Source organism: Mercenaria mercenaria, chromosome 2, assembly GCF_021730395.1.
Source record: "Mercenaria mercenaria strain notata chromosome 2, MADL_Memer_1, whole genome shotgun sequence".
NCBI lineage: Eukaryota > Metazoa > Mollusca > Bivalvia > Venerida > Veneridae > Mercenaria > Mercenaria mercenaria.
The window spans coordinates 108,721,818-108,736,816 of NC_069362.1; the positions used below are offsets into that span (position 1 = coordinate 108,721,818).

The window sequence follows — 14,999 nt, forward strand, 5'->3', positions numbered from 1 at the left end:
GTGATAATTGTTTTTTTAGCAAATAAATATTTAAGTGTATACCCTTTAGCAAATTTTGTTTGTGTGAAATCAATCTACAAATTAGAAACTAATTTTACTGATTTCAGTATTCCAAATTTTCAATAGATGATATTAAATCTGAAATATTAAAATAGCAAAAAAAAACAAAAACTGTTAAAAAATCACACATTTCCAGAAACACAGAAGCAGATATGTTTTAATCACAACAACAGACTGATGACATTTTGTAAAATCAAATTAAAGGGTGGCGAAATAATTAACTCTATACTGCAGTATGTCTGTATATTGAATTATCCTGTGACAAAGAAATCAGCAATATTATGGCACACCTAGTTGCCTTACTGTGTTATTACCCAACATCTGTCTGGGCCATACTGACAATATCTCTCCAATAATAACTGTTATATGGCCATACTATTCTGTAACCATAATTATATTTACTGTATATTCTTAACTTGTAGAACAGCAATCTTTGGACATCAGCATGACATTTGTTTCTTAACTAATGTAAAATGACCTCAGCCAAAACCAGCATTATCGAGTCTGATGTTATTGGGTGTTTTTTCTATCTTGCTGAATACAGTTCAGTGAGTTAAATTATGGCTGACAATTCATAAACTACACATAAGAATAATCTGGTTACAAAGAAATCTTAGGATAGTTATTTTTTCAAACCTTGAAAACAATTTTAATTTAAATCTTTTAAACGTGTGAAAAACAATAGCATTTTTTTCCCATTTTTTTTCTTATTAATAATAATAATAAAAAAAAAACGATTTAAATTATCTACAATTTTTAAAAGTGCTTATACTAAGTACATTACAAAATACATGAAGAAACTTTCTAGTCATATGAAGATAAACTTCATAATTTCTTTAGCAAATGCAATCTATACATCTTCAAAACTGAGAAACATACATGTATCAATCAGAGAAATTCTAACTAGTAACATGGCCAGAAAACCAAAGTACAGTGTCTTGATGGCAATCTCTGAATCCACAACTCCCTTTATGATCTGAACTCTCTGTACCAAAACGCCCCTACAACATTGTGACATATATGTTTGCCATTTCTTTTAATACTATCTGACAGTATCATGTTAAATGTATCTTAAACCTGTCAAAAGAACATGTAATATTTTTATGACAGCTGGTAACTATTGATTATGTTGTATTACCCTAATAAGTCAATATGGTGTATTGACATAATTGCTTTATGATGTAACCAATGACATCATGTTACACATTAACAGTCCAGATAAAGGCAATACAGACTTAAAACTGTAAGAACTAAGTCACTATGTCTTGCCTTTTGATTTTAATTGGTTTTGTACTTTAAATGGTTCATTTAGAAAACATTTTGCCTTTACTTTCTCTGCTTACATAAAAACTAATTTAATCTTATTCAGCAGAAAATAAGAGCTATTTAATTAAAGGAAGCTAACAATTCTGAAAGGAATTTTGTATAAAATCACTGTTTTAAGAATTTAACCACTCAATACTGAGTACAAAGGATACTGAAATAACTTTCTGATGACCTTAACCTTTAGGCTGATCTTGGTCTGCACTTGTCGCATGGGCAGAATCACTTGTTGCTAGCAGGCTAAAGGTTTAATTTTTGTATGGAAAAAATCGAGTCATGGATAGAAACAACTAATACAGTTCATAAACCTGTGCGTTAGACTCTCATTTCTTTACCTTTCATTTAAGAAAAGCAAATTCCTGATATATAAATATATATTTCAAGTAAATTTCTTACTGGCTTCTACAACTACTTTTATAGTAATCTTGTGCTGTTCTTTCTACATTTTAGAAATATTTTAGTTTCGATTTCAGATCATTATTTACAAGAAATACAACATGCAAGCAAAAACAGTAACATTTTGCCAACGTTTTGAATTAAGAAATAATATACTCTAAACAGTGATTTGTCACTAAATAAAATCAGTGTTTGAAGTTTACTCTCAGTTAACCCTTACCCTGCTGAATTTCTACAATTTGGACAGTGCCATTAACTGTTAAAAGGGGTGTATACCAAAAAGGATGCTGACTGAATGGCGAATAGTGCAGGTCATGATCAGACTGCATTGATGTGCAGGCTGATCACAATCTGCACTGATCGCAAAGGCAGAATCAGTCGTGTCCAGCATGATATTAAGGGTTAAGATGCGAACTTACGGAAGCAATTATAATATCAAAATGGCACAGCCCGAGTGATAGATGTGTATCATATATGCATCTAAACAATAAACAATGATTTTATTCAACAGTAAATCACTGTTTGAGATTATCAGATACATTATTTAGATTCTAACACATTATCAAGGATTTTTACATACGTCCTTGATGACGTCCACAAAATATTCGCCTGTTTTCTGTTGGTTTCTTTTCTGCTGTGTTGCGCAATAACAGAATAATTGTGTTTTCAGAAAAATGAATTATTGCATAATAACATGCAATTTTCAGCCTCCTTTGTTTAATAGGAAAACAAATTGGGTCGCGTTAGAATATTTATTTTTCAAATTAAAGGAAAGCTTTCAGTATGATAGGTAATAATAACTGAAATATTGCTAAAATCCTTATCAGGCAATTTTTTTTACAAATACTACACAAAAAATATTCATTACTGCACATGCTCACAGACAAGAGGATTTTGTCTGCATGTTTACATTGTTATGCTTAAGTTCATCTGTTCGTAGATTTTTCTCAGTGCTTTGATAAAATATGGAGATATGGTCTTTGGAGAAAATTAACATATAATTTGATTGATGGAAAGCTATTTAGAGTAGTGTTTAATATGTATCAAAACATCAAGTCTTGTGTAAAGCTCAATGGTACATCCGAATTCTTCACATCCGAAATTGGTGTAAGACAAGGTGAAAATCTTAGTCCAATTCTTTTTTCTCTTTATTTGAATGATCTCCAGACATATCTGGAGGAAAACGGTGCCGTAGGTATAGAGCTGGATGATATTTTCAATGATCAAACTTGGCTTAGACTGCTTATTTTACTCTACGCAGACGACACCATTTTAGTTTCAAATAACGCTGTAGATTTTCAAAATTGTCTTAACTGTTTTAATAATTATTGTAATCAGTGGAAACTTGTTGTGAATCCAAACAAAACAAAAATTATCATTTTTGGTGCCAGAAATGTTGCACGCTTTCAATTTTCATTAGGAAATAACGTTATCGAGAAAACCGATAAGTATCATTACCTTGGACTAACTTTCTCTGCATCAGGATCGTTTCTAAAAGCTCGACAACATGTGAGCCAACAGGCTGAAAAGGCCCTTTATCTCCTCTTTACTAAAACAAATAATGCTGATTTGCCAACAGACTTAACCATTAAACTTTTCGACCATACAGTTGCACCAATTTTGACATATGGATCTGAAATATTTGGTTATGAAAACCTTGATTTGTTAGAAAGAATTCAAAATAGCTTTCTTAGGAGAATATCATTCTCTCGTAAAAGTACCCCTAAATATATGCTTTATGGAGAATTCGGGAGATATCCCATATATATTGATGTATATACTAAAATGATTTCATTCTGGTCTCGCTTAGTTTTGGGCAAGGAAGACAAGTTATCACACAAAATTTATACCTACATGCTGAATCGTCCCGATTTAAATTTCAAATGGATTAATAAGATAAGAGAATTCTCCAGAGCATAGGTAGACCAGATATTTGGCATCAGCAAAACCAAATTGTCAATAAAAATACATGTAAATTAGTAAAGCAAATACTTCAAGATCAATATAAACAACAATGGCAAGCCCAGCTTCAATTATCCAATAAAGGCAAGATCTACTCATCTTTTAAAAAACAAATTGAATTGGAGCCGTACCTTAAAATTCTTCCAAAAGAACACTTTATTAGAATGTTTAAGTATAGAACATGTAACCACCGCCTTCCAATTGAAACAGCCCGCTGGGGTGGGACAGCTTTCCTTGATAATATTTGCAGGCTCTGTGACTCCGGCCTTATAGGCTCGGAACAGCATTATTTGCTTAAATGTACATATTTTAACCATGAACGACAATCATTTCTTCAGGATGCAAACATTGTTGATAATGAGCACTGTTTTGCTCGGCTCATGTCTAGCTCGAACGAGAATAGTTTAATTAGAATATGCAATTTCATAAGAATAATCTTAAGTAAGTTTTGATTAGCTTACATAGAAAATCTCTCAACAGCGTTCATTATGTACTATAATTTATTGCAACTTACATGTTTTATGCAGCAACTAATCCATGTATATTATATATGCACTTTTTTGATTACTAAGCAGGTTATTCCAAGAAATATTACAACTTTTACTTAAAAAAAAAAAAAAAAAAAAAGTAAAGCACACTTGAATTACTGGGTCAAAACGTGCAGAGCCTTATTACATTAAATACACTAAATATATCCGCAAATGGAACTACTTTTCCTTTATAAATTATCTGGAATAAAATTCTACTCTTTTAATTAGTTAAAATAGATTTGTTTCACAAATGTGATTAAAATGCAAAAGACATATCAAATTTACAAAATCCTATCTTATAATTATATGCGCGTGTCGAATAGCCAAAAATAGTGTCCTATAAATATATGCACTAATTATAGTAACCGGTTTTTGGAATAACCTACTAGCGCTTAGTCATCACTAAATCCATGTTATGTGTAAAGTGGGTCACAGCTCGTTGGATCTAGAACCATGTTTGATCGTGGGAGACGTGATCTTTTCTCTGCATGTCTCATTGCCGAATTCCCGTTATTTATATAAATTATACCATAAGCTGAAATGCACATATCTAAATTATCTTGACATCAATTGCAAATCGTTTGAACATACTTGAGTTCCCCCATAGATGACAAAAAAAAAATGCTGTTATCTTGCTTCAACCTTTAATGTACATTGTTGGCTATAATATTTTCACTATTGGAAGCATAACTGTTCTTTGCAGAATATTTGTATTTCCTCATGTTGTACATATGTACCTGAGATGAAATAAAGAATTTGTCTGTCTGTCTGTCTGTCTGTTAATTTAACTAGTCATAAATATGAGACTAGATTTAAATAATAATTCATTTTTTTTTTATCCTATAATGAGTTCAGAAAATTTATAACACAATTTCTAATGCAAATTCAGTACCGCTAAAAGGCTATAAAACAGACATGTGCGTATGTATAAAACATTGTTCATAATGTCATTTTGAAAGATTTCCTTCATAGTTTTTCGCCCAGCAACAATATAAAATGTCCATTATTGAAAGAAAATCAGTTCCCATCAGAACTTGCAACATAACACTATTGATAAAACTCAAAAAGGTTAAGTAACAAAACTGTACCAGTATTAATCACATTTCATGACTAAATAATAGGAAACAATTCAATTATTGTGATATATTTCAACTTCCCTTAAACATCTCTCAATGACTAAACAAAATACGAATATTTAATACTAAGGCCATATATCAATTGCTTATCATCCCTGCCCTCTCCGACTTTTCATGTTGCACCCGACTCTTTTCATATTATCCTTATAATTTATTGTTTATAAATTATGTTTATCATCGTTATGGTAATCATTATTGATAAATGATTCACTGACCAGTGAACGGGAGGGCAGACAGAACCTAACTATGACTGTATTATTGCTGTAGAACATGACTAGGAAGAGGCTCAAACCATCGAGCACCAGTACTTTCTTAACTGATGCATCTGCACATACACAAAAGTATTTAACTTCCCCTATATTCACATAGAGAGTATTTCTTACCTATCTCATTGATACAATATTGGCTAAATTACCAGGAAATATAAATCTATATAATTTTTTCTGTATATAAACTTCCTTTCCATCAAACTTACTGGTTGGCTCCCAACTCCTTGAGAATTCTGTGCAAATCTTTCTTTTGCCTTGAGGGCTTTTGCTCTCTCATTACGCAACCTCTCATCATCCTTAAGCAACGCCACTAACTGTTTAGCTTTTTCTCTGACATTCATGCCCTGATCCCTATTGTCCTCAGTATACTGAAAGTCCTTCAGCGTCTGTATAGCAAAGATGTTTTCCTTGCACTGTTGAGCCACTTTTTCACTTCCAGTTTTTATGATGTAATCCAGCACCACTAGAGATTTATAAACATGCCGCCAATTTTTTCCGTGATCGTTTAACCTCTTCCACAACATTTGCATAATTTCAGTAAATGCTACAACATTGTAAGTCAAATCTGCAATTTCTGTCATCAAAGTACTTGAAGGACCCCAAGGATCATTGGATGTAGCTTCTCGTACTTTTACTTGAGCGTCAGTGTAGTTCTTGACTACATTTTTTAATGTTCTTCTCATTGGCATTTTGAAGCACTACGTAATTAATATGAAGTAAATCTAGTTTATTAAAATGTTCCAGCAGTTAAAAGTAAGTCAACGCATGTCTTCCCCCTGTCTTTGGGAATTAACTGAAAATACAAAAGTAATTTATAAGTTAGTGACTAATAGGACATTTGGGACATCTTATGTAATACACGAAGATATAGATATCTAAAACTTTATGAGCTACAATATAATATATATGTATTCAGAAGCTTGAAAGCTTAGGTTAAACAAGAGAGCCAATTAAATCCTAGGTCACTCCAGAAGGTCACAATATACACCTGTCATAGCAAATTACTATTTATACATTAGCCCCTGTATTTGTAAATGGAATTTTAATCACAGTGGTTGTGTTGTAATTCTTGAAGAGCATCATTTGAAATGGCTAACTCGGAAATAAATTACTATCATATGATTCAAACTCTGGCAATTTTCAATGATTCAAGAGCCGTAACTCTAAAAACACTGGCCCAAAGTAACTACTTATTGAACTTGATGTACATGTAGATGTTACAGTAAAACATATTCTGTATAAGTTTGGTAGACCACAAGCCCAAACAACCACATACCAAATTCTAACAACCAGGTTAAAAAGTTTCAAGAATAAGCTATTTACAGTAGCAACAAAGGGAAGCAAGTCCATATTTTTTTTGTTTAATTTTCTGAGTCCACCAGAAAAATCCTTACCAGGTGGAGATACGTTAAAATACACCTAAAAATTGGAAGTAACATCTATGTTGTACTTGTATTTTTTTTTGTTTCTTGGCCAATTTTAAAGTTCTGAAGCGCACTGCCTGCGGGTGCCATCGCTCTTCTGCAAGTGCTGGACAATATATAAGGAAAGAGTTTAGTTCAGATTTGCTAAGTACAAAAAGGGCTGTAATTTTGACAAAATGCAGGTAGAGTTATAGTTCTTGGTCTACTTACTCATCTAATGATGATAAACAAGTGTGCAGTTTCAAAGCTGTAGCTCTTAAAGGGGAAAAAAATGTGTTTCTGGTGGCATGGACAAAAAAAGTAGGGTCAATAGGTCGGTCATTTTTTTTTTGAAGCATTATTATCAGGAAAATGCAGGATTTGCTGAATAGATTGTTTAATACATGTATATTACTAATGACATATTCTCCACATTTAAACACCTTGTAACAGATCTTTTGTGTAGTAATTGTTTGTGGATCCATAACTGCTGTTGTAGTTTACTACATGTCCAAAGCATAATATGCATTATTTTGTGCTGTGTATTCAGATGGACAAGCGTCAATTCTGCTGGGAGACAGATATTCTATTTGCCTAAGGCCAAATAGGATTTCATTAATTTATAATGCTCTATACAAGTAGGCTTAAGACATCACATTTTAAGACAAAACACTATGAACAAATCTATGAATTGATAATGTATGTAGGATTACTAATATTTTGTAAGTAAATAGAGAGTTGGGTGGTGGGAGTAAGGAGGGGTCCTTAATATAACAGGTGACTAGGTAAAAATCATGCTGAAAAACATTGGTAACTTTTTGTTATTATAATACCAACCAAGGACAGCTATGTTCAACTATTCAACAGCCTTCAAGCCACCCTTGTCATTAATAATGAAAGTTAATTGAATGAATAAAAGTCGAAAAGGAGACAAATGCAAAAAAAATGCAAAACATAATTAGGGAAACTGTACAATGCATGTCAGCTCATCACAGTGGACAAGTGTGAAGATTACTTATATAAAAAATCAAACAAAATTTCTCAGTCAAAAAGGGGGCATAATTTTGACCTGTGCAATGGATGTCAGATCATAACAACATACAAGACTTAGTTCCATTCCTAGATTGGGAAGTGCTTACTGAGATACCAGCTTATATACAAAAACTTAACCAAAATTTTCCAAGTCAAAAAAGGATCATAATTTTGTAAAAAAGCAAAATAAGAGTTATGGCACCAGGTCCTGTGTAGTGCAAATCAGTTTATCACAATGAAGATGTGTGTGAAGTTTCAATCCATTCCAACATCTGAGATACCAATTTCATGATCTTGCAAACAAAAACTTAACCAAATTTTGATGCCTAGGAATGGACTAGTGCTACTCTGCAAATACCGGTAGTTGGCCTAAAAATATGATATGACAAACAATTTATAAGCTCCCGGAAAATTTAATTTGTGTCAAGCTAGTCCTGGATATTTTATTCGAAAACATTTTTTTTCCGTTTAGCCAATATCTTAGTTTTTAAATACACAGCAAACTAGTTGAACAACCATTACAGATAATAGAACACATTATTTATTAAACCTAAAACACTTAATAATTGACAGGAACACTTGAAACATTTATATACTATGTACAATCATTATGCTGATATTGATATTACATTGTGAATTGAAATGTAAAAATTGATGTGGGAAAATCTCAGAACTGACACTTGCCAAATCAAATAAAATGACACTTAACAGAACACACGTTCAGAAAGTGGCATATTATTATAGCAATGTTAGCGACTTTCTCGGGTGAACATTGTTAATATTGTATGAAAAGTATAACATGACGCTAAAACTGAAATTTTAAGCCAAGTAAAGGACATACAGGCTTAACAGCATATTGATTTTCTAGAACGGCCTTCTAGAGAACTGGTACCAGTTCACTAGCCCATGTCATACAAGAAGTCCTCAGATGTGCAATGTTGTCTGTGTCTTAATTTTCATTGTTTTATTTAAGTGTTTTTAGGCACACAATCCTATCAAAATAAAGCTGTGGTCTTTTGAAAGCTCGAAATAAAATTAGGCAATCATAAACCCACCATCCGCTGTGTATTTGACTTCTTTCTAAGAAGCGACATGTCAGAACCTAAAAGAATCAAACTCACTTCTACATGACATAATTATCAAGTAAACTGTAATGCCATAGATGGTTCAATAGCTCAGCACTTTTCTTTGATTGTAAAGTCACAACGCCACGCTACTGTGGTCATGCATTCATCAATCTAAGCTGAAAAAATTATGGTCCGCAGTAAGAATTTACAGTCGGATCAGGCCACCAGAAACAGAAATATTTTTTTTAGGCCTGAAAGAGCAAAATAGTTTTAGATGGAACTTGTGCAAGGTAAGTCAGTTCATTTCAATCCAACAAGCAGTTACTGAGATACCAGTTTACATAAAAACTTAACAAAGTCAAAAGTAGGATGCTGGTGAGTTCAATAGCTCTACCTATTCTTCAAATAGTTCTGCTAAAAATAAAGGAAAATTGAACTGGCCATCCAAAACAGACGAATCAACTCCTGGCATTCCTGATGTCGTGCCTTTGGATTGCTAATTTGCTATTCAACATTAAACAATGACAATGTTCTTAAAGAAAGTGTCAGTAACATACATTTAAAAGGGTGCCTGGTGAGTACTTCAACAATATGATGTGTCATTTTATGCCTTCTAGTTTTGACACTTTTATAGTGTACCCCACCCGCTCCTCTTGGCCGTGATAACTCTTTATTCAGTTCATTCTGAACATCTTTACATCAAATCTAGTTAATTTATCAGTAATTCGTTCAAATGTAAAGTTACCTTTTTTCGGAACTTACTGTTAAATTTTCGACTTTTAAATATGATACAAAAAAACTGGCAAAGAATGGACAACAAAAACTTTTTAATACACAGGAAACTGACCAATCTCAGAAATGGCGAATATCTACTTCCGGTTAGTCATCATTTGTACATGGGAGGGAAAGACAACAGCCTAAACCAACCTGTAAATTTACTCTGCATGATTTTGTTGCCAATATTTGCTTGAAATATGTAGGTAAAAATATATACGTTTAAAAGAAAATTCACCATCTGATTACTTAACAAAATCATAGAGTAGTTTTAAATAACATTTTTGCAGACCGACCGCATGTTGGAACAGCAAATATTGGAAAGTCAACAAAAACATAAAGCTGGGTGTGTGTGTGTATTGCATATTGAAATGTTTGCAAAATGAGTGTTTTGAAATTTGTTTAGCCCAATGTCATGATAAACATGTTGTAATTATTTATATGTTGGTTTGATTGTCATGACAAAAATAGTATTTATAATACATGTAATATACAAAACAATAATTTAATCTACCTGAGGACTAATTAATTTTCCAGGTGAGATTTGCTTACTTGAATTATAATTTAGAATACAGTATACAATGTATATAGATCATAGTGAAACATTGTTTTCATGGCCCCTGAAGGTCACACTGTCTGTCTGTGGATGTGCATGCGACCCTGTGACTATATTTTTTTCCTGGCTTTGTAACTCTGCCATCCATAAAGGGATTTTGAAATAACTTGATTGCCATAAATGTTTACTACAATAAGACAGGGCACTAGACAACTTTTGGGGACTGGTACCCATATCCTCAGGAAGGGGAATTTTTCAACATTTTAAGACGAAAAGGGGAAGTTTAAGCCATGTATATGTAACTACTTTTCACACTTATTAATACTGTTTTCGATCATTCCTAACTGATATGACTATATTGCAACAGTAATCTTCCTTAGAGGCACTATATAATATTAAAAGAAAGAGTTCATATCTATTTGTGTCAAAAACCTATCATCAGGGGAATTTTCTTCTGAGAAAGGGGAAAAAAACATATTATTTTAGGAGGGGAATGGTACCCATATTCGGCCCCAAAAATGGCCAAACGAGTGCCCTGTAAGACGATTTGTCTTGTGCAAGACCCAGATCCTACTTAGCTCCAAGATCAAGGTCACGCTTAGACGTCAAATGCTAAAAGGGTCTGTTTTGTGTTTGGCTCGTAACTCTGCCAATCATCAAGGGATTTTAATATTACTTGGCATACAAATGCATGTTCCTCATAATGAGACGATTTGACATGCGCAAGATCCAGACCCCTAGCTCCAAGGTCAAGGTCATACTTAGAGGTTAAAGGTTAACATGGTCTGTTTTTTGTCCATCCATAGAAAGTCAAGAAGTTTTTGAGTTATATGCAAGACCTTAAAGTGCTACAATGTGTTGGAATCTTAAGGCCTCTGTTGGACACATATTTAGCATAGATAGAGATATGTAAGGCAGATTAAATGGTTGATAATGACTGACATGTTCAAGCTCTACCCCTGGCACTCGCTACACTGGCAGTTGCACAGCGAATCTAGGTGAAATGTACAGGTGTTCTTTTGGACAGCATAATAACCTTTTGACTGTATTTAGTTAGACATTTATAAAAACTATAAATAAAGCTCTGAACGTATAATGTAAAAAGAACCTATAATTAATCTAAAATTGTATTTATTAAAGAATCATAACACTAGACTATTTCAACAATAAAATCCAACAGTCAGAGGGAGCACAGAAAACGTTTATAAGAATTTAAGAATGGCCAAGGAAAAATGATTACCGGTACTTGCTGAAGGTTTTTTTCCAGCAGTTTGAGAAGACGACTTTTCTCATTTGCTTTGGGAATTTTATCAGTATTTTGGTCAAAACTGTGGAAAAGATCCAGTCCTTCACATAACATAGCACAGGTATATCTGTTTCTTTAGAATGATTTGCATTTTTGATGACCTTCCATATTATATTTCTGAGCAAAAAATATTATTTTTCTGTACTTTGTTGCACTAAAAGTTCAATTTGTTACCTTGGGTCTTTTGTTGGCTGCAATTAGGAATGTTATTTCATATTTTGGAAGAAAAGATACTTTAAATAGGGAATATGACCAGATAACGGCTATTAAATTAGCAGAAAAAAATCCTTTTTATCTTCTGAAGTATTAGAGTAAGATAATGAGATTTTGCTGAAGAAAATCAGTTATCAAAATGATTGAGGAAGTCAGGTTAACAAAAGCCTGCTAAATTTCTAAATTAGACTGGTCCATCGTTCAGTTTGGTCAGTACTATTTATTATTTGAAGGGATGTTCAATGAAAATTTACTGACAAAATAGCATGGATGTGCAGGCTGATCTTGGTCTGCACTGGTCGCAAAGGCAAAACCATCTTCTGCTAGCAGGCTGAAGATTAATAATGTCATACATTTGTAAGCAAAATATATACATGTACTTCAATATCTATGTATAATTGTATTGCATATACTACGTGATACTATGTATGATTTTAATATCAAAAATCAATTCTCATTTCAGAAATGTCTTGAGATAGTGCAATGTGTAAGGGATCTGTCCGAATTGTCTATAACTTCTTTCATTCTCTGACAGTTTGCATTAGGTAGTATACAACTTCGTTTCATTATCTAGATTCTAAGTTGGTTAAGTTTGCCTTTAAGTAATCAAGCAATATTTAACCTCAAGCTGAACATTTATCATTTGTTTATAGTTTTGGTTAGATGTTTGACCTGTTCAAAGTGACAAGTGAGCTTTTGTGATCGCGCGTGTCGTGTCATTCGTCATCTTCGTTCTAAACTTTGCTTGTGACACTCTGAGGTTTTTTATGGGATCTTTATGAAAGTGGTACAAGTCACTGATGTTTAGGATCAAGTTCAACTGGGTTCACGTCCTTCAAACTAGGTCAGTAGTCTAAAATTTGAAACTTGTGACCCTCTAGAGGCCATATATTTCAAGATCTTATGAAAGTTGGTCAGAATGTTCACCTTGATGATATCTAGGTCAAGTTCGAAAACTGGGTCACGTGCCTTCAAAACTAGGTCAGTAGGTCTAAAAATAGAAAAACCTTGTGACCTCTCTAGAGGCCATATATTTCAAAGATCTTCTATGAAAATTGGTCGAAGTTCACCTTGATGATATCTAGGTCAAGTTCGAAACTGGGTCATGTGCCTTCAAAAACTAGGTCAGTAGGTCAAATAATAGAAAAACTTGTGACCTCTCTAGAGGCCATATTTTTCATGGGATCTGTAGAAGTTGGTCTGAATGTTCACTTGATGATATCTAGGTAAGTTCGAAAATGGGTCATGTGCCTCAAAAACTAGGTCAGTAGGTTAAATAATAGAAAAACCTTGTGACCTCTCTAGAGGCCATATTTTTCATGAGGATCTTATGAAAATTGGTCTGAATGTTCCATCTGTCAAGTGAAGTGGGTCAGTGCTAAAAAAGGTCAGTAGGTTAAAAGAAAAACCTTGTGACCTCTCTAGAGGCCATATTTTTCATGGGATCTCTATGAAAATTGGTCTGAATGTTCATCTTGATGATATCTAGGTCAAGTTCGAAACAGGGTCATGTGCGGTCAAAAAGGGCAGTGGTCAAAAAGAAAAACCTTTTGACCTCTCTAGAGGCCATACTTTCATGGATCTATAAAATTGGTCAGAATGTTTCCTTGATGATATCTAGGTCCGTTTGAAACTGGGTCACTGCATAAAAAAACTAGGTCAGTAGGTCGAAAAATAAAAAAACCTTTGACCTCTCTAGAGGCCATACTTGTGAATGGATCTTCATGAAAAATTGGTCAGAATGTTCACCTTGATGATATCTAGGTCAAGTTTGAAACTGGGTCACTGCCTAAAAAACTAGGTCAGTAGGTCAAAATTAATAAAAAAAACTTGTGACCTCTCTAGAGGCCATACTTTTCATGGGATCTGTATGAAAGTTGGTCTGAATGTTCATCTTGATGTATCTAGGTCAAGTTTGAAACTGGGTCAACTGCGGTCAAAAACTAGGTCAGTAGGTCTAAAAATTATAAAAACTTTTGACCTCCTAGAGGCCATATTTTCAATGGATCTTCATGAAAATTGATCTGAATGTTCACCTTGATGATATCTAGGTCAAGTTTCGAAACTGGGTCACGATGCGGTCAAAAACTAGGCCAGTAGGTATAAAAATAAAAAAACCTTGTGTACTCTTAGAGGCCTATTTTTAGAGACCTTCATGAAAATAGTGAGAATGTTCACTTGATGATATCTAGGTAAATTCAAAACAGGGTCACGTACCTTCGAAAACTAGGTCAATAGGTCAAATAATAGAAAACCTTGTTACTCTCTAGAGACCATATTTTCAATGGATCTTCATGAAATTGGTCAGAATGTTATCTTGATAATATCTAGGTCAAGTTCAAACGGGTCACAGAGCTCAAAAACTAGGTCACTATGTCAAATAATAGAAAAAAACGGCGTCATACTCAAAACTGGGTCATGTAGGAAGAGGTGAGTGATTCAGGACCATCATGGTCCTCTTGTTTTATGATTGCCCCCATGTTACCCCTTTATCCACATTTCAGAAAAGGAATCAGTCTGACATAAAATACGATTTGACTAGGAAGGGATTTCAAAACATTTATGGTTGGGGCAAGATATGCAAAGGTTCTAACTCCAGCCTCTTGATCATTCGGACCACACAATGTCTTAGCTGTAGTATTATGCCCAACTTAGGAGAGGAGAAGGGATTATATATTGTTTTTGCTAATGGCAGATGGTCTGTCCATAGGTCAGTTGGTAGACACTTTCGGTTTCTGGGCAATATTATAAGCAATGAATGCTTCAGCATATAATTGTCAGACACAGGATGATTTCCTGTGATCAAAAGATGATCCTCATGGGTTTGGGGTTATTTGGTCAAAGGTCAAGGTCACAGTCACATTGAGGCTGTAAATGGTTTCATCTCGGTTAACTAGCATTACTAGAGAGTGCTTTTACCTAGTTGTGATGACAGTAGATGATCCCAGTTGTTTTTGGTTTAGTACATATAG

The 14,999-nt window shown here is 33.6% G+C and overlaps 1 protein-coding gene across 8 annotated transcripts in view; it reads right to left on the reverse strand.

Annotated features, from left to right (window-relative positions):
* LOC123564870 (epsin-1-like) overlaps window positions 1–10,051 on the reverse strand; it is a 34,603-nt gene extending 24,552 nt beyond the window's left edge. For 2 of the 8 annotated variants that reach the window (XM_053537504.1, XM_053537501.1), the window contains exons 1-2: window positions 9,736–9,851; window positions 5,883–6,469 (exon numbers count right to left, since the gene is read on the reverse strand). In XM_053537504.1, the coding sequence (XP_053393479.1) occupies window positions 5,883–6,365 (483 nt within the window). In that variant the 5' untranslated portion in view covers window positions 6,366–6,469; window positions 9,736–9,851. Of the gene's footprint in view, window positions 1–5,882; window positions 6,470–9,735; window positions 9,853–9,923 lie in introns of those variants that run through there. The other 6 variants (XM_053537499.1, XM_053537498.1, XM_053537500.1 and 3 more) reach the window with 6 other exon arrangements.
* Window positions 10,052–14,999: the final 4,948 nt, after the last annotated feature.